Source organism: Watersipora subatra, chromosome 7 (assembly GCF_963576615.1).
Source record: "Watersipora subatra chromosome 7, tzWatSuba1.1, whole genome shotgun sequence".
In the NCBI taxonomy this organism is placed as follows: Eukaryota; Metazoa; Bryozoa; class Gymnolaemata; order Cheilostomatida; family Watersiporidae; genus Watersipora; species Watersipora subatra.
The window spans coordinates 42225175-42250587 of NC_088714.1; the positions used below are offsets into that span (position 1 = coordinate 42225175).

The 25413-nt window shown below is 36.6% G+C and overlaps 1 protein-coding gene across 2 annotated transcripts; it reads left to right on the plus strand.

The window, feature by feature from the left end:
* Positions 1 to 282: 282 nt before the first annotated feature.
* On the plus strand, positions 283 to 24948 carry LOC137399757 (CUGBP Elav-like family member 4). Of its 2 annotated transcripts, XM_068085974.1 has the most exons (10): positions 283 to 436; positions 3162 to 3244; positions 7677 to 7725; positions 18352 to 18480; positions 19113 to 19189; positions 19817 to 19984; positions 21109 to 21250; positions 21356 to 21541; positions 22126 to 22350; positions 23779 to 24948. In XM_068085974.1, exons 1-10 carry the CDS (start codon positions 283 to 285, stop codon positions 23904 to 23906), a joined length of 1341 nt encoding a protein of 446 aa, XP_067942075.1. In that variant the 3' UTR covers positions 23907 to 24948. The 2 variants fall into 2 exon arrangements, with proteins under 2 accessions (XP_067942075.1, XP_067942076.1); XM_068085975.1 differs by lacking the exons at positions 283 to 436; positions 3162 to 3244; positions 7677 to 7725 and adding an exon at positions 16640 to 16854.
* The last annotated feature ends 465 nt before the right edge of the window (positions 24949 to 25413 follow it).

Here is a 25413-nt window from a genome sequence, read left to right on the forward strand (position 1 = left end):
GTTCCTCTATTATGCAGTTACTTGGTCTGAATAATTCTGTGACCTCTGACCTTCCAGAAATGCAACAGAACAGTTTATTGACTGAAGGCCAGACAGAAGAGGCCTCTAATACTGGTATGTATAATTTTATAAAACTTCTAGCTTTATATTTTTACTTGAATTATAACTTTAGAGATATTTCTTTCAACTTAAATTTAGTCTCACGATGTAATAATTTTGTAGCTTCTTACTCAAGTTTGATTATTTTTAGGAAGTTCCAACCTGCCAGTTACCAACTTTCGAATGTTACCACCAAAAGATCCTGATGCCATAAAACTTTTTGTTGGCCAAATACCTCGCAGTCTCTGGGAGAAAGACATAAGGCCCATGTTTGAGCGTTATGGAGACATTTATGAATTCACCATCCTCAAAGACCGTCTTACAGGCATCCATAAAGGTAGACCTTCTTTCAGTATTCATAGCAAGTAAACAGTAATGTGTCTATAGAAGATTCTGTGAGCTGAAGATGCTTAGTGAATCATGTAAAATTGGGAGTTGCGAGAACACTACACCACTAAGACATGAAGGCAAACAAGCTGGTAGTAAATCTATGTCATGCATTGGATTAAATTTAGATGAACTTTTGATTAAAGCATGAGCTTTTTATCAACAGCTCTGAATATTCTATTCAGATCCTGTTTTTTGGCTATAGCAGCAGTATTTTTTATAAAGATATAAAGAAACTTTTCTCCCAAAATTTGGCTTTATTTTGAACACTCTAGAATATTTTCTAAGAAAAGCCTGCTATGAGTGCTGATGCTGGATAAATTTGTCTCAAGACACGTAATTTTAAACATCATTTCATTACTAAAATAACATGTCGATGAACATGCCGATTTCTCTAACCAGTATAATTTCTATAGAACAGCAGAGAACTCAGTGTTAGCTCTATAGAGCAGTAGAGAACCCAGTGTAAGCTCTATAGAACAGTAGAGAACTCAGTGTTAGCTCTATAGAGCAGTAGAGAACCCAGTGTAAGCTCTATAGAACAGTAGAGAACTCAGTGTTAGCTCTATAGAGCAGTAGAGAACCCAGTGTAAGCTCTATAGAACAGTAGAGAACTCAGTGTTAGCTCTATAGAACAGTAGAGAACTCAGTGTAAGCTCTATAGAGCAGTGGAGAACCCAATGTATGATCTATTGAACAGTAGACAACTTAGTGTAAGATCTATAAAAGCATAAAAAACTCAGTGCATGCCCTATGAAACAGCAGAGAACTCAGTGTAAGCTTTATGGAACAGCAGAGAACTCAGTGTAAGATCTATGGAACAGCAGAGAACAGGGTGTAAGCTTTATAGAACAGTAGAGAATGGGGTGTAGGCTTTATAGAACTGTAGAGAACTCACTGTAAGCTCTATAGAGCAGTAGAGAACTCAGTGTTAGCTCTATAGAGCAGTAGAGAACAGAGTGTAAGCTCTATGGAACAGTAGAGAACAGGGTGTAAGCTTTATAGAACAGTAGATAATGGAGTGCAAGCTTTATAGAACAGTAGAGAATGGGGTGTAGGTTTTATAGAACAGTAGAGAACTCACTGTAAACTCTATGGAACAGTAGAGAACAGAGTGTAAGCTTTATAGAACAGTAGATAATGGAGTGCAAGCTTTATAGAACAGTAGAGAATGGGGTGTAGGTTTTATAGAACAGTAGAGAACTCACTGTAAACTCTATGGAACAGTAGAGAACAGAGTGTAAGCTCTATGGAACAGTAGAGAACAGAGTGTAAGCTTTATAGAACAGTAGATAATGGAGTGCAAGCTTTATAGAACAGTAGAGAACTCAGTGTAAGCTCTATAGAGCAGTGGAGAACCCAATGTATGATCTATTGAACAGTAGACAACTTAGTGTAAGATCTATAAAAGCATAAAAAACTCAGTGCATGCCCTATGAAACAGCAGAGAACTCAGTGTAAGCTTTATGGAACAGCAGAGAACTCAGTGTAAGATCTATGGAACAGCAGAGAACAGGGTGTAAGCTTTATAGAACAGTAGAGAATGGGGTGTAGGCTTTATAGAACTGTAGAGAACTCACTGTAAGCTCTATAGAGCAGTAGAGAACTCAGTGTTAGCTCTATAGAGCAGTAGAGAACAGAGTGTAAGCTCTATGGAACAGTAGAGAACAGGGTGTAAGCTTTATAGAACAGTAGATAATGGAGTGCAAGCTTTATAGAACAGTAGAGAATGGGGTGTAGGTTTTATAGAACAGTAGAGAACTCACTGTAAACTCTATGGAACAGTAGAGAACAGAGTGTAAGCTTTATAGAACAGTAGATAATGGAGTGCAAGCTTTATAGAACAGTAGAGAATGGGGTGTAGGTTTTATAGAACAGTAGAGAACTCACTGTAAACTCTATGGAACAGTAGAGAACAGAGTGTAAGCTCTATGGAACAGTACAGAACAGAGTGTAAGCTTTATAGAACAGTAGATAATGGAGTGCAAGCTTTATAGAACAGTAGAGAATGGGGTGTAGGTTTTATAGAACAGTAGAGAACTCACTGTAAACTCTATGGAACAGTAGAGAACAGAGTGTAAGCTCTATGGAACAGTAGAGAACAGAGTGTAAGCTCTATAGAACAGTAGAGAACAGGGTGTAAGCTTTATAGAACAGTAGATAATGGAGTGCAAGCTTTATAGAACAGTAGAGAATGGGGTGTAGGTTTTATAGAACAGTAGAGAACTCACTGTAAACTCTATGGAACAGTAGAGAACAGAGTGTAAGATCTATGGAACAGTAGAGAACAGGGTGTAAGCTTTATAGAACAGTAGATAATGGAGTGCAAGCTTTATAGAACAGTAGAGAATGGGGTGTAGGTTTTATAGAACAGTAGAGAACTCACTGTAAACTCTATGGAACAGTAGAGAACAGAGTGTAAGCTCTATGGAACAGTAGAGAACAGAGTGTAAGCTTTATAGAACAGTAGAGAACAGGGTGTAAGCTTTATAGAACAGTAGATAATGGAGTGCAAGCTTCATAGAACAGTAGAGAATGGGATGTAAATAAATAAATGTATATATTATAATAGTATATAAATAATTATTATTGCAATAATTCTCACAAGCAAGCATTAACCATAATTCAACAGTTGAAAAACTAACTTTACACAACAAAACTTTTGTTTTTTGTAGGCTGTGCATTTCTCACCTACACAAAAAAGGAAAGCGCTATTTTAGCACAGGAGGCCCTACATGACAAGCAGGCCTTACCAGGGGTAGGTTCTGGTGCAATTCTGCATTTATTGTTTTAGCTTCTTCACTTTGATAAAATGTTTATAGAAATGGTCCAAAATAATTTTACTACGACTAATTTTTAGAAAAATTTTATTTGTAAGCACGAAATTCTAGTCTGTTAGCATCCATAGCTAAAGGCAGTTACAAACTTTTTTTTTATTTATAGCAGTAATAAGATAAACAACGGAGTAGGAATAATAATATACATAATAAAGTAGGATGCTATACGAGCAGTCTCGATATTTTGCTTTTTCAAGGATACGCCTATCTAAGTTTTTCAACAGACCAGCTAACTAAAGAACCAAGGCTAGATCTGCAAACTAAGGCTTACCCGTTGAACAAATTACAAATGATATACAAATTAAAGTTGGAATATCGCCTTGAAAACCTTTCTAGGCGAAAGTGAAATGAATTATAAATTTATTTTAAGCTCTTTTCATTAGTCGCTTATTTGGTCTGTCAAGACGCGATGAGCGATGTTATTACAAGAACAATTACTATAATTTGAAGCATTTAAACATATAATTATACGGTAGTGCGGGATAGAAAGCCTCGACTGTCTGGGCAATCAGAGAGCAATGATTACTCTTATAGATTTTCTAACTCCAAAGGCAACCTTCAATAGAGATATTGTTTTCTTTTCACTTTCCTAGCAGTTTCATTTCTTTTCATATAGAAAAAATTCATTAGAATCCCAAGCCTCTTTGAGCAAGCTTATTAAATTCTAACAAAGGAAAACGTAGGACTGAAGAGATCAGAGCACTGAGCTTGTGAGCATCGTCTTCCTTTCTTTTTCCTCTCCACTTTCCTGCTTGGCTTTCAACATGGCTTTCAACATTAGACAAGCAAGCGATCTATTTCGGCTTGGAGTTATAGACACTGCTGTTAACTATGTTCTCTTCTCCAACCGCCTAAATCAATTTGTACCTTTACTGTATAATTGCAAGCTCCCTAGTGTGGGTGTGGTAGATGCTTTATGCTAGAACAAAAACTGTATATTACTCCAGAAAGCTATATATATATATATATAAATTGTTTCCTCACCCCGAATACACCGTATGGGTGGTAAATTCTGCTCTAACTCGGGTCTCCTACCAGAGACCTGGGAGTTTGAGCACTCGCCTCAAGATCTTAGCTGTTCCCAATAGCGCACTTTTCTGCAACTCACCTGAGTTGATTGCTGTTGGTATTTGGGCAAGCCACATTTTATGCGCAGGTGTTATTGCGCCCAGTGCCCCAATGACTACTGGGATTACAGTTGTTCTTACATTCCAGCATTTTTCAATTTCCTCTCCAAGAGGGAGATATTTCTCTACCTTTTCTTTTTCTTTGCTGGCTATATTGTAGTCATTGGGTACTGCTATATCTATTATAGAAGCCCTCTTGTTCTCCTTGTCTACCACCACTATATCTGGTTGGTATATATATAAATATATATAACCTTACAAAGTTAGTTTATATGTTACACTATAAAGTTAGTTTACATATTACTCTAAAGAGTTATATATATATATTATTTTATAAAGTTAGATTCTATATTACTCTTAAAAGTAAAAAGAAAAAGAGTTCAGCTAAAATTGATGCCAAATAAAAGGTAGCTATTGTTCTGACAAAGTCTAAAGATCAAAATAAGTGTTATGCTTTTCTAATGGTTGATTAATTTTTTAGATGTAACACTTATCACTATTCAGGTGGTGAAAGTTAAGAGAAGGTAGTATTTTTATTAGTTTATCCAAATTAAAATGAATAATGGTGGAGAATAATTAACAGATTCAGAATAACTCTCCATTCTGAGTCTGTTAATTCATTCTCCACAATTCTTAGATCACATTCTTAGATTATGGATTCCCAAGTAACTGGCTGGAATTCAGTTTTTTGCATCATTTGAGTTTTTGTAAAACCTTAATCATGAGTTTTTTAATACGTTCAGAAAATTTCCTGCAATAAGTTCAGAAATAGTTGTGATTAACATTTACCGTTTAAAAAAACATGGCCCAGAAATAATTTTAGGTTCCTACTACATCAAATACAGATACATAATTTTATAGGAATATTTAAGTTCTATGCAGATGTCAGTTATGTTTTTGTGTTATTTTAGCTAAAAAAAACTTTAGCAAAACATCAGATTAGCTAAAAAATGACTCACTAATACACATATTTAATCATAGCGATGCATTCATGGCCTTATAAATCTGGCCGTATGTAGGGAGAAATTTGTGTTAATCTTTTGGTTATGGCACAACTAACTTGCATTTCTCCAAAGGATGCAGCTTGTTACGTAACAGAACTTTTTACTAGTGTTTTGTTATAATGCATCAGTTGCCTGCAGTTAACATGTTTTTATATCTGTGATAATTCTATGCTGCCAGCATTAATTAGTTGTTTCAGCCCAAGCCTTGTCTCACACGCCTGAAATCTTTTTCATCTTTGCAAATATATTGATTGCTAAAACACAAAGCCGTATAGTAATGTTTTATAAATCAACATTTGCTTTGCAGATGCACAGAATTTGACAACCAATTAATTAATATACAAGTAAAATACCAACTACATGTATATATAATAAGATACCTCTATACATAGTTTTATCTCCCAAGTTTGGCAAGAGAGAAAACGATATTTTCAAGGCTATTTCCAGTTTTTCCTAAGCTTCAATCGCTAAATCTGTAAAGACTTGATACTTTTCAGGTAGACAATTGTATCATCTCAAATAGGACTAGCCTCTACATTCTCTCTTCATTTGGTTAGACAAAGTATCAGACAAAGACAGTTCGACATTTCATTTTATGTATGTACCAGTATCGAGATCTACCGGTAGCTCACTATTCAAATCGAATATGCAAACTTGCACCAACTTGACGCTTTACATTATATGGAATTTTTTACATAATATGAAGCAAAATCTTTACATAATTTTTTCAAGCTCAGCAGATTTTTTGTTATAAGTTTACGCTACAGGTGCATCTACTGTAGTCGAACATTTCTGTATATACTATGACTTAATAACATCCACATGTAGAGGCGTGTTTTTCATAAACAGAAATACAACTTATTCAAAAAGTGTTACCACCTTCATCAGTTCTTCTATCACCGTAATGATTCTAAAAAAGCCTGTTACGATGGCCTCACTCGCCGCTCTACTAGTTCAACTGTCAAGACTGCGTATCGTAGGGCACAACTCTAGCCTTTGATCCTTTGTTTGATGACTCAACTTAACATCAGTTGAAAACTTGATCGAGTATTTCCTGAAATTCAGTACGATGTTTGTTATTCCTATTGGCTTTTACAAACAAGCAGAGAGGATGCAGGAATTGAAGAATCCCTTCAGCACACAGAAGCAGGGTGCTGGGTTACAAGCTGCGAGCTTTGTAGCACTCATTATGTTCTCGCCTGCGGATCAAACACCTTTTTCCATTATTAGTTTCGCCTTTCTGAAAGTGCTATTCAGATGAAGAGATGTTTTTGTTCAAATTCATCAATGGATAACATATAAACTTTTGTATCAGCTGGCTGCATGTTTTGCTATAAACTGTCATATATTTTCAGTGTCCGTAATAGACAGTAGACATTTACAGCAAATATATGTAAACAAAGCAGCGTTTAGAGCTTTCTATAGACTCATCCATATTTTTTTTACTTTATTTTAAACATAGACAATATATTTCTTTCCACTACACACCTTGCTGTCTAGAAAAAACAAGCAAAAGAAATCAATTTAAATTGACATTGAAGGTGTACATTTCCCTTAACTTAACGTAAAATTACTATAATCCTGAATCCTAAACCAAGTAAAAGTGATAAGAAAAAAGAAAAGTTGTCAATACAAACCAGTAATACTACAGTTATTCTACTGTCATTAAATTAAAAAATTATGTTTAGTTTTTTTTATTTCAACGCCTAAACAGGTGAGTTTTGGGACGATCTTGAAATGGATTAGGCAATTTACTTGTATTGTACTGTTTATCTTACATAAAATCCCTATAACGTTAACGTTCTCAGAGTGGATTATTTACAATGTGGGAGTGTCTACTGTAATTTATGTTTGAATCTTCTTTTCTTTGTTTTTCGTGCAATGGCACAAGCCTCAGGATAGCTTACAATATCAATGAACTATGGAAAATATTGCTAATTTTCATGCCCAAATTTTCAATTACTTTTAAACAAAAAACATTCAAATTCGAACAACAAATAAAAGCGGACACACAGAAACCTTTGTCGTCATTGCCAAAAAAAGTAGTATGAGATTTAACCCAATAACATGTCAGCGCTAGTTTGTATTATACATGGTTAGACAACTCCGACTTGTCATCTCAGTTTCTGAAGAGATTTCTCTTTAGCATATGATGAAATAATTTGTTTCTCATAACGATCGAGCAGACAAATCTCATTTGAATGGCTCTAAATCTTTTACAGATGACTAGAAAGATGCAAGTAAAGCCCGCTGACACAGAGAGCAAAGAAGGTAGGCTTACAAATATAAACATGAAATTGTCCTCTCCTACACTCAGCAGTTTGACTGTTCCAATCAGAATGTATGTATTAAAGTTTTAATAAATAGAATGGACAAGTAATTTAAAATAGGAGCAAGTAAGAAATGCTGAAATAGCTAACAGCTGATGCTTTTACAAGAGCTTACTTAAAGTTGATGACAACAAGATCGGCTTTTCATTCATTTTCTCTTTTTCTGGATGACATTAAAATATAAATCCACACTTATCTGCAGGATATACTAACTATATTAACAGCTATGTTGCAGTGGTTGTTGTATTAGGCATTGTAAACAATTTTTAAATGTTTTCCTTCCTGCCATCACTCCACCTGGCGTTTCCTGTCACCTCCACCTGTCAGCCCTTGGTTGTTGGATGCGTGAAGAATATTATATTAAAAGCCTTGAAGTTTCTCCTTTGCATTAAAATAACTAGGTACTTCCAACTTTCTAGCTAGAAACTGCTACTTCAATGTAAAAAATTTCTCAAGTGTTAAAGTGTTAACACCTTGAAGCCTGGGCTGAGATGATGGCTCTGTAGTTTTACTTTGTATTTTTTGCACTTTCAGTATACATAGAATTAAATATTTTTAGTCCCTTTGTGCAAAGAGAGGTATTTCCATACAGTCCTAAATCTTCAAGTCAATTTGACAATTAGTTCTTGAATTATCATAAAAATAATGACAGCACTTCTAACCGACCGAGAAATAAAAATGGATGCTGACAGAACATTAGTTTCTAATGACAGACTGATTGAAATTCTTGGTAATTAAGGATAAAAAATAAACAAAGCTAGAAAGCTTCTTCTCCTTGGCAACAAGAGCTTTACGTCAAAACCATTTGTTTTTATATTAATAAAAAAATACATCCACTCTATCAAGCTCAGTGTACATCAACCATTAGGTTTCTTCAGTTACCTCTGAAATGCCACATCTTTGAAAGAGTGTGAAAAAAAATTATATACTTTAGTTGATTTCAGTTTTTTTATTATGTTCTACAAGCTCGGAGCTCTAGTATAATATTCAGTTCAGAAGGAGTTGTGCTATCCTAAATGCTTTCGCAATCGATTGAAGGTTGTTAATACTGTCTAGGATCAGGGGACCTGCTTGTACATACAAGGTTAGACTTCATAATGTTACTTATGATTGTCTGCTGTGTTTAATAGTCAATGTAAATATATAAAAATGTTTCCTAGCTCCGATTATCTACATGTAAGTAATTGGTAATGTTTATTCAAGTCGAGGTTTCCTACCAGAATCTCACCACTAGATCTTAGCTGTTTCTAATAGCACGGTTTTCTCCAACTCACTTGTTTCGACTGTTGCCAGTATTTGAGCAAGGCTCATTTGATGTGTAGCTGTTACTGCCCCTAATGCTCCAATGAATACTAGAATTACAATGGTTCTTGTATGCCAGCCCATGCATGCCAGTACTATATATATATACATATATACTAGCTGTGCTACCCGGCGTTGCCAGAGTTTTGAAAATCAGCTTATAAACAATGAGAAGTAATGAGAGTTGCCTGCCACGTGCTATTAGCCTAGAGGATTGCAAATGAAAAATTTTAGTAAGCCAACTAATGGCAATCACTTACTTATGCAATCACCCTGGGCGGTATGCAAAGCCGTTGGATATGTGCTCTGATATAGCGACTTATATCGGCAAGCTAACAACTCATTCTCTGAAGCCTATTGGGTAGGGTGTCCGACTGGTGAACGGTTGGGTCTGAGGTCAAATCTGCTTCGGTACAGATTCTTTATTCTAAGATTTTAATAACTCTAGCCAGAATGACACACAGATCCACATACACACATACTTTGAGAAATATAAATATAGATATGTACTTGTATATACAGTTGGTATTACTAAAATGGTAAATGAAGATAACTCCATGCTGAAAATATAATTTCCGTGGAGTGAAATAATCTTTACTATAATAAGAGCCATGTTCATCCATTCATCAGTCTAGAGCCAGCTAAGAGCGTTAAAAGAAATATTGCACTACACAGAAATTGAACCCAGATATTCAGGGGAAAATAGATTTGATGCGAAGGGCTCTATTTCTAAACCATGCAGCCACCTTCCCAGATGCGAAGGGCTCTACTTCTAAACCATGCAGCCACCTTCCCAGATGCGAAGGGCTCTACTTCTAAACCATGCAGCCACCTTCCCAGATGCGAAGGGCTCTACTTCTAAACCATGCAGCCACCTTCCCAGATGCGAAGGGCTCTACTTCTAAACCATGCAGCCACCTTCCCAGATGCGAAGGGCTCTACTTCTAAACCATGCAGCCACCTTCCCAGATGCGAAGGGCTCTACTTCTAAACCATGCAGCCACCTTCCCAGATGCGAAGGGCTCTACTTCTAAACCGTGCAGCCACCTTCCCAGATGCGAAGGGCTCTACTTCTAAACCGTGCAGCCACCTTCCCAGATGCGAAGGGCTCTACTTCTAAACCATGCAGCCACCTTCCCAGTTGCGAAGGGCTCTACTTCTAAACCATGCAGCCACCTTCCCAGATTTTGGGTCAATTATGCATATAATCATTACACATCATCATCTCTCTCACAGCCCACAAAACTGTTGAAGCATGCTAGTATTTACTATAATAAGAGCCGGGTTTGTCTGTTCATCCAACCACAACCATGCTACCAGCGTTAGGAAAATAAGATTGCTTCGTACAGGAATCAAACTCAGGATGTCAGACTTACAGGCAAGCGCATTACCACTACACTGCTCAGTCACCATATCAAGGCCCTTACAATAGCAGTATTATATTTATCTAGCACTAGCATTCTAAAGTGTGCAGAAACATTTTGGAAAACTTATTAAGTTCAAATTTTGATTATAAAAAATGTTTTTTTGAATTGTGACTATGAGTTCAAAGATTGCTGTTCTTTAATTCTGGAAGACAGAAAGAAAACATTGCGTCGACTTGCGCAATGCTCTATGAGAGCAGATGTGTCAGCCTTCCCCTTTTCTCATCAACCGTGTCTATTTCATTGCTCCCTTGAGCCCAGCTCTCCCATGATGATCTTTGGAACTTTTAAATAATCAAATCAGAAGCTTGTAAAGCTCAGAATACAATGATAAAGAGATGAAATGTGGTACAGGTGCAGCGGCAATTGGCTAGTTTATTGTTTTACTCTTACGCATTTTTTTCCGATATCTAAACAAACGCGCGAGAATTTTGGCGAAATGAAAGGAGATAAGTTATTTGAATGACTTACCAAAGTCGCGATAATCAGGATGCATTGGCTGGACAGATGTAAACAACATCGCGGTGCATTGCACCTGTCCACACCCGCCTCTTTGTCCTCTTGTGACGTGCTTCCACTTAACCAGCTCGTAATTAACATAATACGCTTTGTTGATGATATTATTGTATATTATGGGATAGTCTTGATTTATATGTCAGATTCAGTGGATGACAATAGAATTGGCAGAAAATAAATAACATAAGCCATTAGCGCTCTATTACCGATATGTAGCCCTAGTCTGCGGGAGTAGGGCATCTACCGTGTCCTAGCTGAACAGTAACCACTTTGGTAAAAATTGCCAAATAAAAGTATTTATCGAACTTGTAGCAGTTTTAATCATAAAAGAGAAGAATTTAAAGGCTGTAACTTTTGATGACCTTGACCTTGGGGATGAGAAGAGAGTCAAGGGCTCACAGGTTCGGGGATTCTTTCTATTTGCTTGCTGAGGTGAAGACAGACTGGGCTCTAAAAACATTTGGCTGTCCAACAGAATGCTTACACACAATTATCTAGTCTAGTAGAGCCCCAAAGTCTTTCAACAGGTCAATACAACTCCAAGGACTAGGCATTCGTATTGGCTTCACTCGGCAAGAAGGCGAGCTTTCTGTAGGAGAGATTTCTGGCGTGGCTGGTTTTTACGTTCTAGCAGGGGGTTAAATTCATTAGTTTGTACTTGATGCAGTGATTAGTTCAGCTCACCCAAATTACCCTTATGGTCGAGTAGACGTTTAGGGGTCAAGGATTAAGGCTTTAGTGTCGGTGAAAGGCTAAATACCCTCATGTAGGGATCGTAGTTTAAGTTCTAGATTTTTGTTCTTTTGATGCTGGATGCTTTACTCAGAGCTTCTAACATTTTGCTCTTACATAAATGCAGTAGATGGATAGAATACTCTTTATAAGTGAATGGGTGGGCCTTATAGGGTGGGCCTCTAGCTGAACCAATAATCTATCCAAAAAGAGCTACTTTTAAATTTAAAGTACGACATGTAAATAACATAGAGCTATTCATAGATAGATAGATAGATAGATAGATAGATAGATAGATAGATAGATAGATAGATAGATAGATAGATAGATAGATAGATAGATAGATATATAGATAGCTAGATAGATAGTAGCTAGATAGATAAATAGCTAGATAGATAGATAGATAAATAGATAGATAAATAGATAGATAGTAGCTAGATAGGTAGATAGATAGGTAGATAGATAGATAGATAGTAGCTAGATAGATAAATAGCTAGATAGATGGATGAATAGACAGGTAGACAGATAGATAGATAAATAAATAGATAGATAAATAGATAGATAGATAGTTAGAGAGATAGATAGATAGTAGCTAGATAGATAAATAGCTAGACAGATGGATAAATAGATAAATAGATGGATAAATAGATAGATAAATAGATAGATAAATAGATGGATAGATAGATAGATAAATAGATAGATAAATAGACAGATAGGTAGATAGATAGATGGATAGATATATAGATCGATAGATAGGTCGGTAGATAGATAGATAAATAGATGGATAAATAGATGGATAGATAGATAAATAGATATAAAAATAGATAGATAAATAGATAGATAAATAGATATATAGATAGATCTATTGATCGATAGATATTAACTATATTTACACATTTAGTCCATACCATTTAGCTCAAGTTACACCATGAGACGAAAAACAATAAACAAAACCATTTAAGTAATGTAAATTATGCGTATTGAAAGAAAAAGCTCTTTTTGCATAAAGCTCTATACCGTAAATTTGGCAAGGTGTTGGTGTCTGGTATAAAGTTTTGTGGTTTTTGTGGGGAAGTAGGAATGTAATGAAGTAAGTAGGTAAGTAGGAATGGAGTAGATGGTTAGGCAATTTGGAGATACAGCTTGAGTATTTTAAACAGCAAATATCTAAAAACACATTTAGCTCCCCAGCATTAAGGGCTTTTAGACGCTGGTTGTAACTGTCCAAATCAGGTAGCATGATTTTATGTAGAGTAGACATTGTTAGTCAATATGTATTCCCTTGTTCGCTATCACATGAATACAGTGTCATTATTTTTACTATTTCTTTGGATAACCAGAAATCTGGCCATTATGTTGTGATAAGAAACAAAAAACTGGCATGTATATATCAATCGTACTGTTTCGTAATTTAAAGAACAATAGCTCACACACTTGTCATTTTCCTTTACAGCAAGCCATCTGTGGTTTTCTGAACGGTTTGTTTTGATTTTGTACTGTAAAATGTTACTTTTTTACCATTCTATGTTTTTACCGTCTATTCTGGTATGCACCAAAAGCGTTTCAGATACGTTTTGATCACGATGTAGTCTTAACGAATCGATGTTCTCTGCTAGATTAAGTTGTCAACACATAGAAAGAACTACATGTAGATGGACGCCCGGCGTTGCATAGGTGATAAAATAATTACCTGAGAATTTTGAATAGCTTAGCTAGTAAAGCTAGAAACTTACTATAATAAGAGCCGTGTCTTACCTGTGAAGCTTGTGACGATACGATACGCTCAATTATGACCTTCATGTAACTATGAGTTTGAAGCGATGCATAAGTACGTACACTAGTATGCTATTGCATAGCAAGGAAAGCGTAGTGTAGTCGAATATCTCGCCAGTCTACAGACCTGGAGGTTCTGAGTTTAAATTCCATGCGAAGCTGATTTTTTGTTTCTAAAGCTTAATCGCTACAACTGTACAAACACTGAGGTTTATATATATAGACTAGTGGAATCCCCAGCATTGCACGGGTACTAAAAATCAGCTTATAAACAGTGAAAGGTAAGGTAGTTGCCTGCCACTTGCCATTACCCTAGCACATTGCCAATGGCTAATTTGCATAAGCTAGTATTTGGAGTACTTACTAATAAGAGCCGTGAGAACAAGCTTTAGTGTTGTTGTAACGTAACGTAATGTTGTGCGTATTTTCACTCACATAACCACATATATCGTCCAAAAGATTCATCAATCTTGCGTAGCTCAATTGATGAAATATTTGCCTGGCAAATGGGAGGTTCTGGGATCAAATCCAGCATGAAACGAATATTTTATTCTTAAACTTTATTAGTTACATTTATAGCTGGAATTTTAATAGCTACAATTAAGGCATGGTCGGCTCAATTCTTGTTGCACCAGTTTAGTACTTTAGTAAATTACTAGTTACATAAACAAGAATTGTATTATTTTTACACTTCAAAAGCAACGTGCATTTTAATACCAGTTTTTGCCCGCAAAATAGATAAATTTTAAAAAACTTGAGAGAATTTAAAAGAAAAACAAACAACGGTCGATAAGTTCTAAGCCTCACAAGGAAGGCAACTGGTGGTACAAGGGAGGACAAGTATTTCAGTAAATAACATTTTTTTGTTAAACAACAAAATCTATTCTATGATGATTTCGAAATTGATGGAAGTCTAAATCATCAAGCATATGAGGGTTATCCAAAGCAGATAATTGATGTTTGTCAGCTCTTTGGCACCTTTGTCAAATGTTATATGATATCATCCTACTTTGAATATAATAGTGGGAACAAAGAGGAAAACTTTGGGCTTTGCAAATAACTAGCATTTCAATTTGTAAACAAAATTCTTATTAGGATAATATTAGGATTAGGATATTAGGATAATCAAATGAACAAGGTTGGATTATGTTATATAATGATAGCTCCAGCCAAGGCATTGAGACGCAGAAAACCTTAAGATTTTGTTTAGCATAGGACTGAAACACCTTGCAACTTAAAAAGGTTGAACTCTTGACCTTTAAAATTTCGTAAATTGATTTGAAATCTGCGAAAACACAGTCACCAAGTTCTCCTTAGGGTGATTTTAAATCTATAAAGTAATTGTGCGATGGTTTGTTGAAAGGAATGTCATTTTTGTGCGTTCAATCAGAATTTTATTTGATTTGTTTTCTTTGCATTAAGCAACCTTTTCTATAATAGTTAAGCGGTAGATAACACCTGTGCCATGTCTGTTGTTCTCTACTCGTATAGACTTCTCCCGGAAATTAAGTTTCATACCGAAAACAGGTCAGGTTTTTAACTGTGGCCATCATCTCTGCAGCGAAAGAACTAGCGCAAGTTTGGTCAGACTTTGAGGACATCGAGAGTGCGAAGGTGGTTCCTTCTGTTTGTCTGTCATGCCAATTTAGAGTTCGTTCTTATTAGCTGCTTTTTGCTCAAACAGAGAACAGCTGACACGCAAACTAAGAACGATTATTTTGCCAAGAACAAAGGTGTAATATGCAGGAACACATGTTATCATAGCATGCTTGTCACAAGGCCTGTGTCATTGCTCTAGTCCCATCTGCGCTCTTCCCTTTCAAACGAGTGCTTGAAGTCTTTGCCTGACACAGAGCCCAAACGCACGCGTGTCCACTGGAGCGTCTTGTTAAACAGCATCTGTTTACACGGCAACCAATCAAATTTAAGGTGTTACGCCTGGCACGCGCCAGAGGGTCTTCAGTTACATCGCACACAAAGACTGCTGCAGTGCCTTATTCTGCTTATCTTGAAGCAGCGCTTGCTAGATATTTCCAAGGTCATCAAGTCGCGCTTAAAAATACTACTATTGGGCGAAAAGAGTGAGTTATTCTACTGAAGAATTCTCTACCTTTGAAAAGCTAGTCATTCTAACTAGCAGTAGCTTCTCGAAGGCAGAGTATTATGTAAGACCTATTAACCTAGGGGTAGGGGTGTTATAGCGTGCTGCCTCTATAGGTAACAATAAGTTGATCCTCAGCACATGTATTCCCTTCTAGTCAGATTCACCCGTGTCATCCATATACATGTACCTGGTTCTATGGTTAGATCTATGGTTAGACTGAGTAACTTGGCTATCACAGCAAAGTTTCGTGATTTGGAATCCAACAAGGTCGAGAGGATCATTCGTCCCAATAAGTCCCTTGCCCAACATTTGGATGGAGGGGGTCAGGGTTTTAACAAATAGCTAGTTCTGATAGAGATCATTCATTGCACTCCAATACACAGATATGTCCCTGGAATGGGTCATATTCAGTTGTAGAGGTCTATCGAAGAGGTGTTTTCAAATCTGCGAATTTACAGGACTTGTTGTCTTTTTGATAACATATATGGAATACTTTCAAATATTTATAAAGTAATATATTTTTCTGTTAAGAGTTTTTGTCAAATGAAAACATCAGAGTTTGCAGTTGTAATTTCAATATTAAACATTTCCGTTGCATAGCTAACTAAACAGTCCTAAACATTTCTGTATTTTACAAGCTCTTGAAACAAAAGTAATAGAATACAATATTTTTACAATATAGTTTACAAAATGAACAGTCAACTGCTGAAAACAGAATGTCTAGCATTTACGGTTGCAACGCACTCAGTATTTGTTGATAATAAAAGAATGAGCAAGGCATTTACATGAACTTGATGGTACTTCATGCTTTTTAAGCAATCATAAAATGTTAGGAATGATGATATATCCTGAGCTTTACGATAGTCGACAAAGGCCTTCTTTGTGTGTCCTCCCTTCTATAGTCTCCCTATTGTGTCTCCGCGCCTCAAACAAAGCCACCTGCCATCGTAGCGTCTCTACTATCTAAATGTAGTGAAGCTGTCCCTCATTGGTTAATGCGACTACTCTTGGTGAGGCTGAGCTTATAAACGTCTGTCACCTTTGACAATCGCTAGTTTGTCTTTCGACGTTGTGATTTTGTTGTAATTCTAGACCTTAAATTCTAATTCAGTTCAATCAAATAGCTGGCCTTTTCCAACCGTGTAAGCTAAGTATTCAGCCATGGTGTACGCGTGTCTTTCTGTACCAGACGTTGACATCACGCCTGTTCCTGGACCAGGTGAGCTTATTAACTGCTTCTTGTTTTTAATATCGCATTTCCCTAAAAGCTATAAGCGTAACTGGTGATGACTGTTTAACCTGGACTCTCGCTATTACCTACAAGCTCTTCTAAGCCCTTTTAATTGCAATAGCATTGGTTTCTAACTGAATAATACTACAGTACGGATGTAGTTGCCCCGTTCCTGCAAAACAGGTTCACTTTTTAAAAATAATGAGCAAACCTGATTTGGTTCCTCTGAAAGGAAAGGGTTGGTAGCAAGGGAAGGCAGCAGAGTATGCCAACAATATCTCTTAATAACCTCTCACACCGAACAAACATGAAACTGAGGTTCTTTGTCAAAGTGAATAATTCTAATGTTGTGGTCGATTATTATAGTTTTAAACTATGTGTTGTTCGAAAATTTATAGTCAAGGAATTTAGCTTTTCTCGCTTATGTCATGTCTTGAGCAGCTTTGAACAGCCTATTTTTAGAAAATCATTTAGAATGAGGTGAACGAATTTTCCATCTAATCTCTTTTATTTAAAATCAGTATTTCTTCAGCCCACCACCATGGTAGACAGAAGACTGCTATTTAGGCATATGGTCAAGAGGCTTTGGCTTTCAGCTGATAGGTTCTTTATGAACTTGATAGTCAATTATCGTCATAGGGCCCTCTTATCTTTCATCAGCAATCATGATTGGCACTGGGCCTTTTGACAAAAGAGTTTTCAAGTTGCCCTAATTGTAATTAGTAGAGAAGAATAGAGAGGATGCTCAATATGTTAGGTCAATATGAAAATACCGAGTAAGGAGAAGTTGCCTCCCTCAGTTCATGCCCATTTTAGTAAATTTGTGTCTTAGCCTTGTAATTAAAACATGAACTTAGACTGACGTAAGCAAGTATCATGACTTGCGGGGCAAATACTGATAAGTCTAAGATGCATAATTTGCTAGGCCTGCTGTTAATTAAAATGTTCTGGAAACGTACAAAAAGAGGGTCATGCAAAGGGACAATCAGTTAACTCGAAACAAGGAAAATTAAAAGAATATCAATTCTAATTAAATCGAATTCTATAAAAAAGATTCTGTAGTTTGGTTCAACATGAGGATGTAAAAAAAGTTTTCACAGAAATACCCCAATTAAAATTTTTTTAATATCCTACAGTATTTATTCTTTTTTTATAATTTTATGTCTTCTGGTGACATAAAAAAATCACATTCACTAAAAGTAATTTTTACTCATTGACCTAATTCCAAAATTGTAGTCTGAGATGAAACACCAGCTGACTTTGCACGCGATAGTATTATCACAGCTTTGGCACCTGCATGGTAAACCTGTTTTTCACTCACTTCTTGGTATTTCTCTAGCATAACTTTATTCTGCTAGAAAAAGCTAACTCATGTTTGCAGTTAGGTGAGAGGAATCGACAGCGTCTTAAAGTGTAATATTGCAAGTGATCGCCAGAGGAGTGGTAACCTGTTTTATATAATGTATGTTGTTCCTCTTTTTTTAGAAGACAGGAAGCTGTTTGTGGGCATGCTCAGTAAATCTCAAACTGAAAAAGATGCTCGCTCTTTGTTTGAACAATATGGTACGATCGAAGAGTGTACGATTCTTCGAGATCAACAAGGAAACAGTAAAGGTATATTTTGTTGCCAAAGCAGGTTTTAAATATAAATTATATGATTTCTTAAAAAAAATTACATGTATATATTAACAAGTGATTCAATTTTTAGCCATTGTTACGTCTGTTATTTTTCGCAAAACTTCTATCTGTAATTTTTAGCTGATAGCCTCGTTATGTAGTGATGACATTGATATGCTTTGGTTATATTCATAGATATATTGTCCTTGACTGATTCCCTGCGCTTTCGCTCTTGTTCTGGTCACACTATTTGAAATTAATAGATTGTCAAGCTTGTTGGGTGTATGAGATAAAAACATATAAGTTCCATATGATATCGTACTCACTTGTCTTGTGTTACTACATCTGCAAGTACCTGCACAGGCTGTCCAGTCTTAGTGCTCTCATCGCTTCTGCCTGCCTGCCAATTATCCCTGAAGGTTGTCACAATCCGGAGACATTATATTTCAACTCAAACTGGTTTCGATATGGCCGAATGTAAAAAATAATTTTTATGCAAAATGATTTTGGTCAATCGCTGTAGCTTCAGTGGACATGAACAGGTGGCGGGCAGGCAGCAAGTGATGGAGCTGTGTATATTGTGTGTTTTCATAGGGATTCGTGCAGGTTTCTATGGGCGCTTGTTGTAGGATGTGCATTTCTAAAGTTCACTAATCATGCTGAGGCTCAAGCAGCCTGTTCCCTCCATGGATCTCAGACTATGCCTGTGAGTGTCTAGTCTAAGTAACACTATTGTGCACGCAGGTACAACTCTAGCTATCTTTTGTCATTTGTACACAGTTGAACAGGTGTTATATATACTTATGCATACAAGTTTTTCAGTAGCACACAGCCATATTATAAACTTGAACCATGTAAAAGTATGGATCTATTTGAACTAATGAAAAAGAGAAGACAACTCCACAATCACCTAAACTGGAATATTTGAATAATTTTATATTGTAGGTTTTGGCTAGCCAAATAATGAAGGGACAAAAATATATAAATGTGACCAATTGGTTTCATGTCAAAATGGGTGCAATCTTAACATAATAAGTTGTTTTCTGATGCAGCTACTGTATGCCAGATCATCCGATGTGTGTCCCTCCGGACCAAATTTTAGCCATATATTATTCAGCTAGTAGCAATTTATTGATTGGCTTCAATAGAAACCTTCTAATGACAAAATGATGTCGACGTTACTTGGCACAGCCATTTGACTAACCCAAACAATTCACTTGAATTGCTAATCGCGGCTTGCGGCTCGCTTCTTCTCGACTAGGCAGCCAACAGAAGTCGGTCAGAGTCATCACAACACATATCACTCATCCAGTATGTCTGACTCACCTTGCAGGGAGCTACGTCTAGTCTCGTAGTCAAGTTTGCTGACACAGAGAAAGAGAGGCAGTTGAGGAGGATGCAGCAGATGACAAGTCAACTCGGTATCATAGCTCCTCCAACACCAATCAGTTTCAACAATAGTATTGGAGGATTTCCCATCGCTGCAAGCCAGAGTCCGGCTGTAAGTTTTTAAATAATTTACATACAGTAGATCATCTGTGTGTGAGTGGTAGTTACCTTCTCTTGGGTCATGAATCTTTAAAGTATTTTTGTCAAACAGTGATAAGCTGTCAGACAAAATCTCGAGTGATAGGACATAATAGCGAAGAATTATCAATGACAAAGGATAATGATTTTGTTACCAAAAATGGCAGCATGAGTTGCAGTCATGCTATAGTTGTCTGTTAGATAGCTGAGTGAGCTGGCTATACTAAAGTTATCGGTTAGATAGCTGAGTGAGCTGGCTATGCTAGAGTTATCTGTCAGATAGCTGAGTGAGCTGGCTATGCTAGAGTTGTCATTCAGATAGCTGAGTGAGTGAGCTATGCTAGAGTAATTTGTCAGATAGCTGAGGAGCTGGCTATGCTAGAGTTGTCTGTCAGATAGCTGAGTGAGCCAGCTATGCTAGAGTTATCTGTCAGATAGCTGAGTAAGCTGGCTATGCTAGAGTTATCTGTCAGATAGGTGAGTGAGCTGGCTATGCTAGAGTTATCTGTCAGATAGCTGAGTGAGCTGGCTATGCTAGAGTTGTCTGTCAGATAGCTGAGTGATCCAGCTATGCTAGAGTTATCTGTCAGACAGCTGAGCGAGCTGGCTATGCTAAAGTTATCTGTCAGATAGCCGAGTGAGCTGGCAATGCTGAAGTTACTTGTCAGATAGCTGAGTGAGCTGGCTATGCTAAAGTTATCTGTCAGATAGCTGAGTCAGCCAGCTATGCTAGAGCTATCTGTCAGATAGCTGAGTGAGCTGGCTATGCTAAAGTTATCTGTCAGATAGTTGAGTGAGCCAGCTATGCTAGAGTTGTCTGTCAGATAGTTGATTGAGCTGGCTATGCTAAAGTTATCTGTCAGATAGCTGAGTGAGCTGGCTATGCTAGAGTTATCTGTCAGATAACTGAGTGAGCTGGCCAAATGCTAGAGTTATTTGTCAGATAACTGAGTGCTTTAGAATTGCAAGCTGGAGTGCCATTAATAACTTGAAAAAAGGTGCCTTCACTGTTTTGTGGCCTTGTTAACATGCATGATACCATTGTCAGAACTTCAGCTAATAAGCCTAGTCGAGCTTATATTTATTTTATACATTTAGTTGATGCAGCCACCGTTGATGGGTCAAGGTCCCGCTGGCTTCCCTATTACTAATCCTGCCTTGCTATCCCAGCTCCCTCAGTTAAACGGAGGCTTGGCTGGTGGCTTGACTGCACCACCTTCTCCACAGCTAACTACCACTAGTAAGTTGACACCCAACTGCTCACCATGTTTACCTATGTATATCAATAAGACAAGCTTTGGAACTGTATATAAACAGACCATTTCATAAGATGGAAACATTCTAGGTATACCGAGTGGAGTCATGTCAACAGGAGTTATCTCTCCTTCCATAAATGGTTTAAATAACTTTCCTATTGGAGCCAGCCATAGCGCCCCGTCAACTGACATCTACAGCAATGGAGGAATAGTATATACGATGGCTGAGCCTCAGCTCCAACCAGCCATGAACATGGCTCCATATGGAGGTTTAGGTAAGCGCTCCCTATTCACCATTGTACTTGAAGGGCATAAGAAGTTGTGTGTACATCTGCATCTACCGCCGAGTCTGTCTGTACATTATTCACAACTCTAGCAGTATAAGGTTACAGTAGCAGTACGAGCAAACAAATAGTATTGATCTGTCACCTCTATGGATAGCTTCAACAGAGACTAATCAAAAGGTTGGGCAACTCCTTGATTCTTAAATACAATCTTATATACAAAATGATTATTTTCAAACTTTATTAAGCAACATTCCGAGGCTTAAAATAGAGGCTTTTCTATCAACAGAGGTTTGAATAGAGGCTTAAATCTGGTTTATATTAAACTATTTTTCAAACAAAATTTTTAAAAGTTTGTTAAAGGGAGACATCTCTCAACTCAAAACTTTCCTGCCTCCCCTTTTGCCTCTCATCATATGTAATAGGATAGATCATTCCTAAGGTGTTTATAACAGGTTGAATCCATAAAAGAGTTTGATGAAATCATGAGGCATTTTGGCAACTTTGGATGTCATTTACACGCATCAACTGGCTGCTTGCTACTAGCTACCCTAAGAATCTGTTATTCATTGCAGCCTACCCTAATCCTTATCTCGCCGGTGTTGCTCCGCAAGCAATTTTTCCGACCATCGTAACTCCAACTGGGCAGAAGGAGGGACCAGATGGTTGCAACCTTTTCATTTACCACCTTCCTCAAGAGTTTGGAGACCCCGAGCTGGCTCAGATGTTTATGACCTTTGGACAGGTTATATCTGCCAAAGTCTATGTTGATAGGGCTACAAATCAGAGTAAATGCTTTGGTGAGTAATAATAATAACAATAATAATAATATAAATAATAACAAACTACTAATGACAACTCTATTATCTTCACTACACTAATGACAACTCTATTATCTTCACTACACTAATGACAACTCTATTATCTTCACTACACTAATGACAACTCTATTATCTTCACTACACTAATGACAACTCTATTATCTTCACTACACTAATGACAACTCTATTATCTTCACTACACTAATGACAACTCTATTATCTTCACTACACTAATGACAACTCTATTATCTTCACTACACTAATGACAACTCTATTATCTTCGCTACACTAATGACAACTCTATTATCTTCGCTACACTAATGACAACTCTATTATCTTCGCTACACTAATGACAACTCTATTATCTTCGCTACACTAATGACAACTCTATTATCTTCGCTACACTAATGACAACTCTATTATCTTCACTACACTAATGACAACTCTATTATCTTCACTACACTAATGACAACTCTATTATCTTCACTACACTAATGACAACTCTATTATCTTCACTACACTAATGACAACTCTATTATCTTCGCTACACTAATGACAACTCTATTATCTTCACTACACTAATGACAGCAAAAATAATTTAAAAATAAAGAGGGTAAACAGTATAGTGATCTCTTCATTTTCTGTGACCTTCCAACATCGAAGACTTTTCCAAAGCTACATTTCTATCACGCGTATCACGAAGGGCGGGGACAAAGTTAACATGCATTTGACAATTCTGTAGTTCGCGAGAATTAGCTGTTAGCCTAAATCCCATTTAAACTTAAAGCAGGATTTGTGAAATGAACATTACCTGAGTGGGAGATCAATGTACATCAGTAATAAGTGAGGTATCATTGTAAATTAGCAACAAATTAGACATCGGTGTATATCCGTAGTATGTAAGAGATCACTGTATATCAGTAATAAGTGAGAGATCAGTGTATATCAGTAATAAGTGAGAGGTCACTGTATATCAGTAATAAGTGAGAGACCATGTACATAAACAATAAGTGAGAGATCAAGGTATGTCAGTAATAAGTGCGAGATCACTGTTTATCGGTAATAAGTGAGAGATCAATGTATATCAGTAATAAGTAAGAGATCATTATTACTACAATATATAATAATAGTATTAAAGATTTAGCCATGATACAGTTAAAGAAATAAATAAAAACCCTGCAGTTTGTAAGATTAAACTTGGATAAAATCCAATGCACTTGGAAGACGTGATATTATTTTCACAGTAACTTTTATTGTGAAGCACTTACGTCAAATAGCCTACATTTGGAATATTTTCATCCCTGATAGCCTGTTGTCTTTATAATCAGGAGTAATCACATTTCTATTTGTATATGACATGTACTAATAAAAATGATGCTTGTCATCATAGAAAGGTCTTTACTGCAGGGTTCGTCAGCTTTGACAATTCCGCTAGTGCTCAGGCAGCAATTCAAGCCATGAATGGATTTCAGATCGGGATGAAAAGGTTGAAAGTTCAGTTAAAAAGACCAAAGGATACAGGAAAGCCTTACTGAGTGATTCACCAATACTGCGAAATATACACAGCCTACTCGTTTTTCTAATCTACTAGGTGACCTGACTAGTCAACCTGTGCATCCATGCCAACAACCTGTCTGGCAAAGGCAATGACCTATGCATCTATGCCAACAACCTGTCTATCAACGGCAATGACCTGTGCATTCATGCCAATGACCTGTCGGTCCATGCTAATAATATCTATCTCCTTGTCAACGACCTTAAGTCTAGGCAAACGACCTGCGTATCAAGGTCAACAGCTCGTGCATCTAATACAATAACATTTGAGCCTACTCTGATCGTATATCGTCATAAGTTGGATTTCGAATCTCCTTTCATTCATTTTTTCTAAAAATCCTTCCAATTTAGAATCTCTAACAATATTTGCTACTTTATGCTCGTATTCTGAATTCTGTCACCAGCAGAACTTGATAGGCTTGGCTCCTAATGTAACAAGACACATTATTGCGCTACAGCTTGTAACAAAGTTTTTTCTTCGGGTGATTCATATTCTCTAAGTGAATGTCTACTTTATATTTTTTTCAAGATTCAATATCAGTCCATTGATATCTTTTCTACTCGCACCAGAAGTTTGTGAATTTATGTCATGTTCTTTGCTGTTCTTTGTGTCTATGTCAGTACTTTTTGTAGAGTAGCACAAAGCATATGTAATGAAATAGGACTTGATATAGCGGAGTAGCAAGATCGGTAGGCTGCTTGACCTCCACTGCAGGCTAGCGAGGTTATCACTATTAATATTCCACCAAGAGATGTCTATAAATATTTTTATCAATTAAAGCAGTGAGAGTCAATTTGAAGACTCGGAAAGTTTTTAGATAGCTACCGCGTGTATAATGGGATCACAATGATAAAATTGTAATTTGTCAAGATCTTCAATTCTATTTATAGTATCAATTTATTATTGATTAGATAGATACAATTTATTTTATAATGTTACATTACTTTAATTTGATTCATTCATTACCTTATATAAGTTATTTAATATTTATTGCAGTTTATTCAATACAATTTGAAAACCAATTGAAATCATTCACTTTTGTTAATTGTGCAAAATTTATTTTCAAAGCTTGTTGCCAAAGGTTGATGTTAAAGCTTGATATGAGAGTTTGAAAGAATAATGAGAGCTACTTACATGACTTTGCAGTTTGTAGCAAAAAACAACGAAAACAGTGGACAGGTTATGTTGAAGAGTATACCTGTGTATACATGTAGAACTTGTATGATATGCAGTACTAAAAATGCACCAATTGTAACACAAAGAGCGATGTCCGCAGAAATCACCAAAAAGAATATTAATTATACATGACCAGCATTAACTCTGCACACAATATTTCCCTTAAGAGAAAGTTGAGCCGTGCGATGATCACTCCCCCACCCCGTGATGCTCCTGACCATATCCACAAGCACTCCATTCTGTACTGCTACTGACTATATCTACAATTACTCCACTCTATACTACTACTCCCTGTATCTACAAGCACTCCA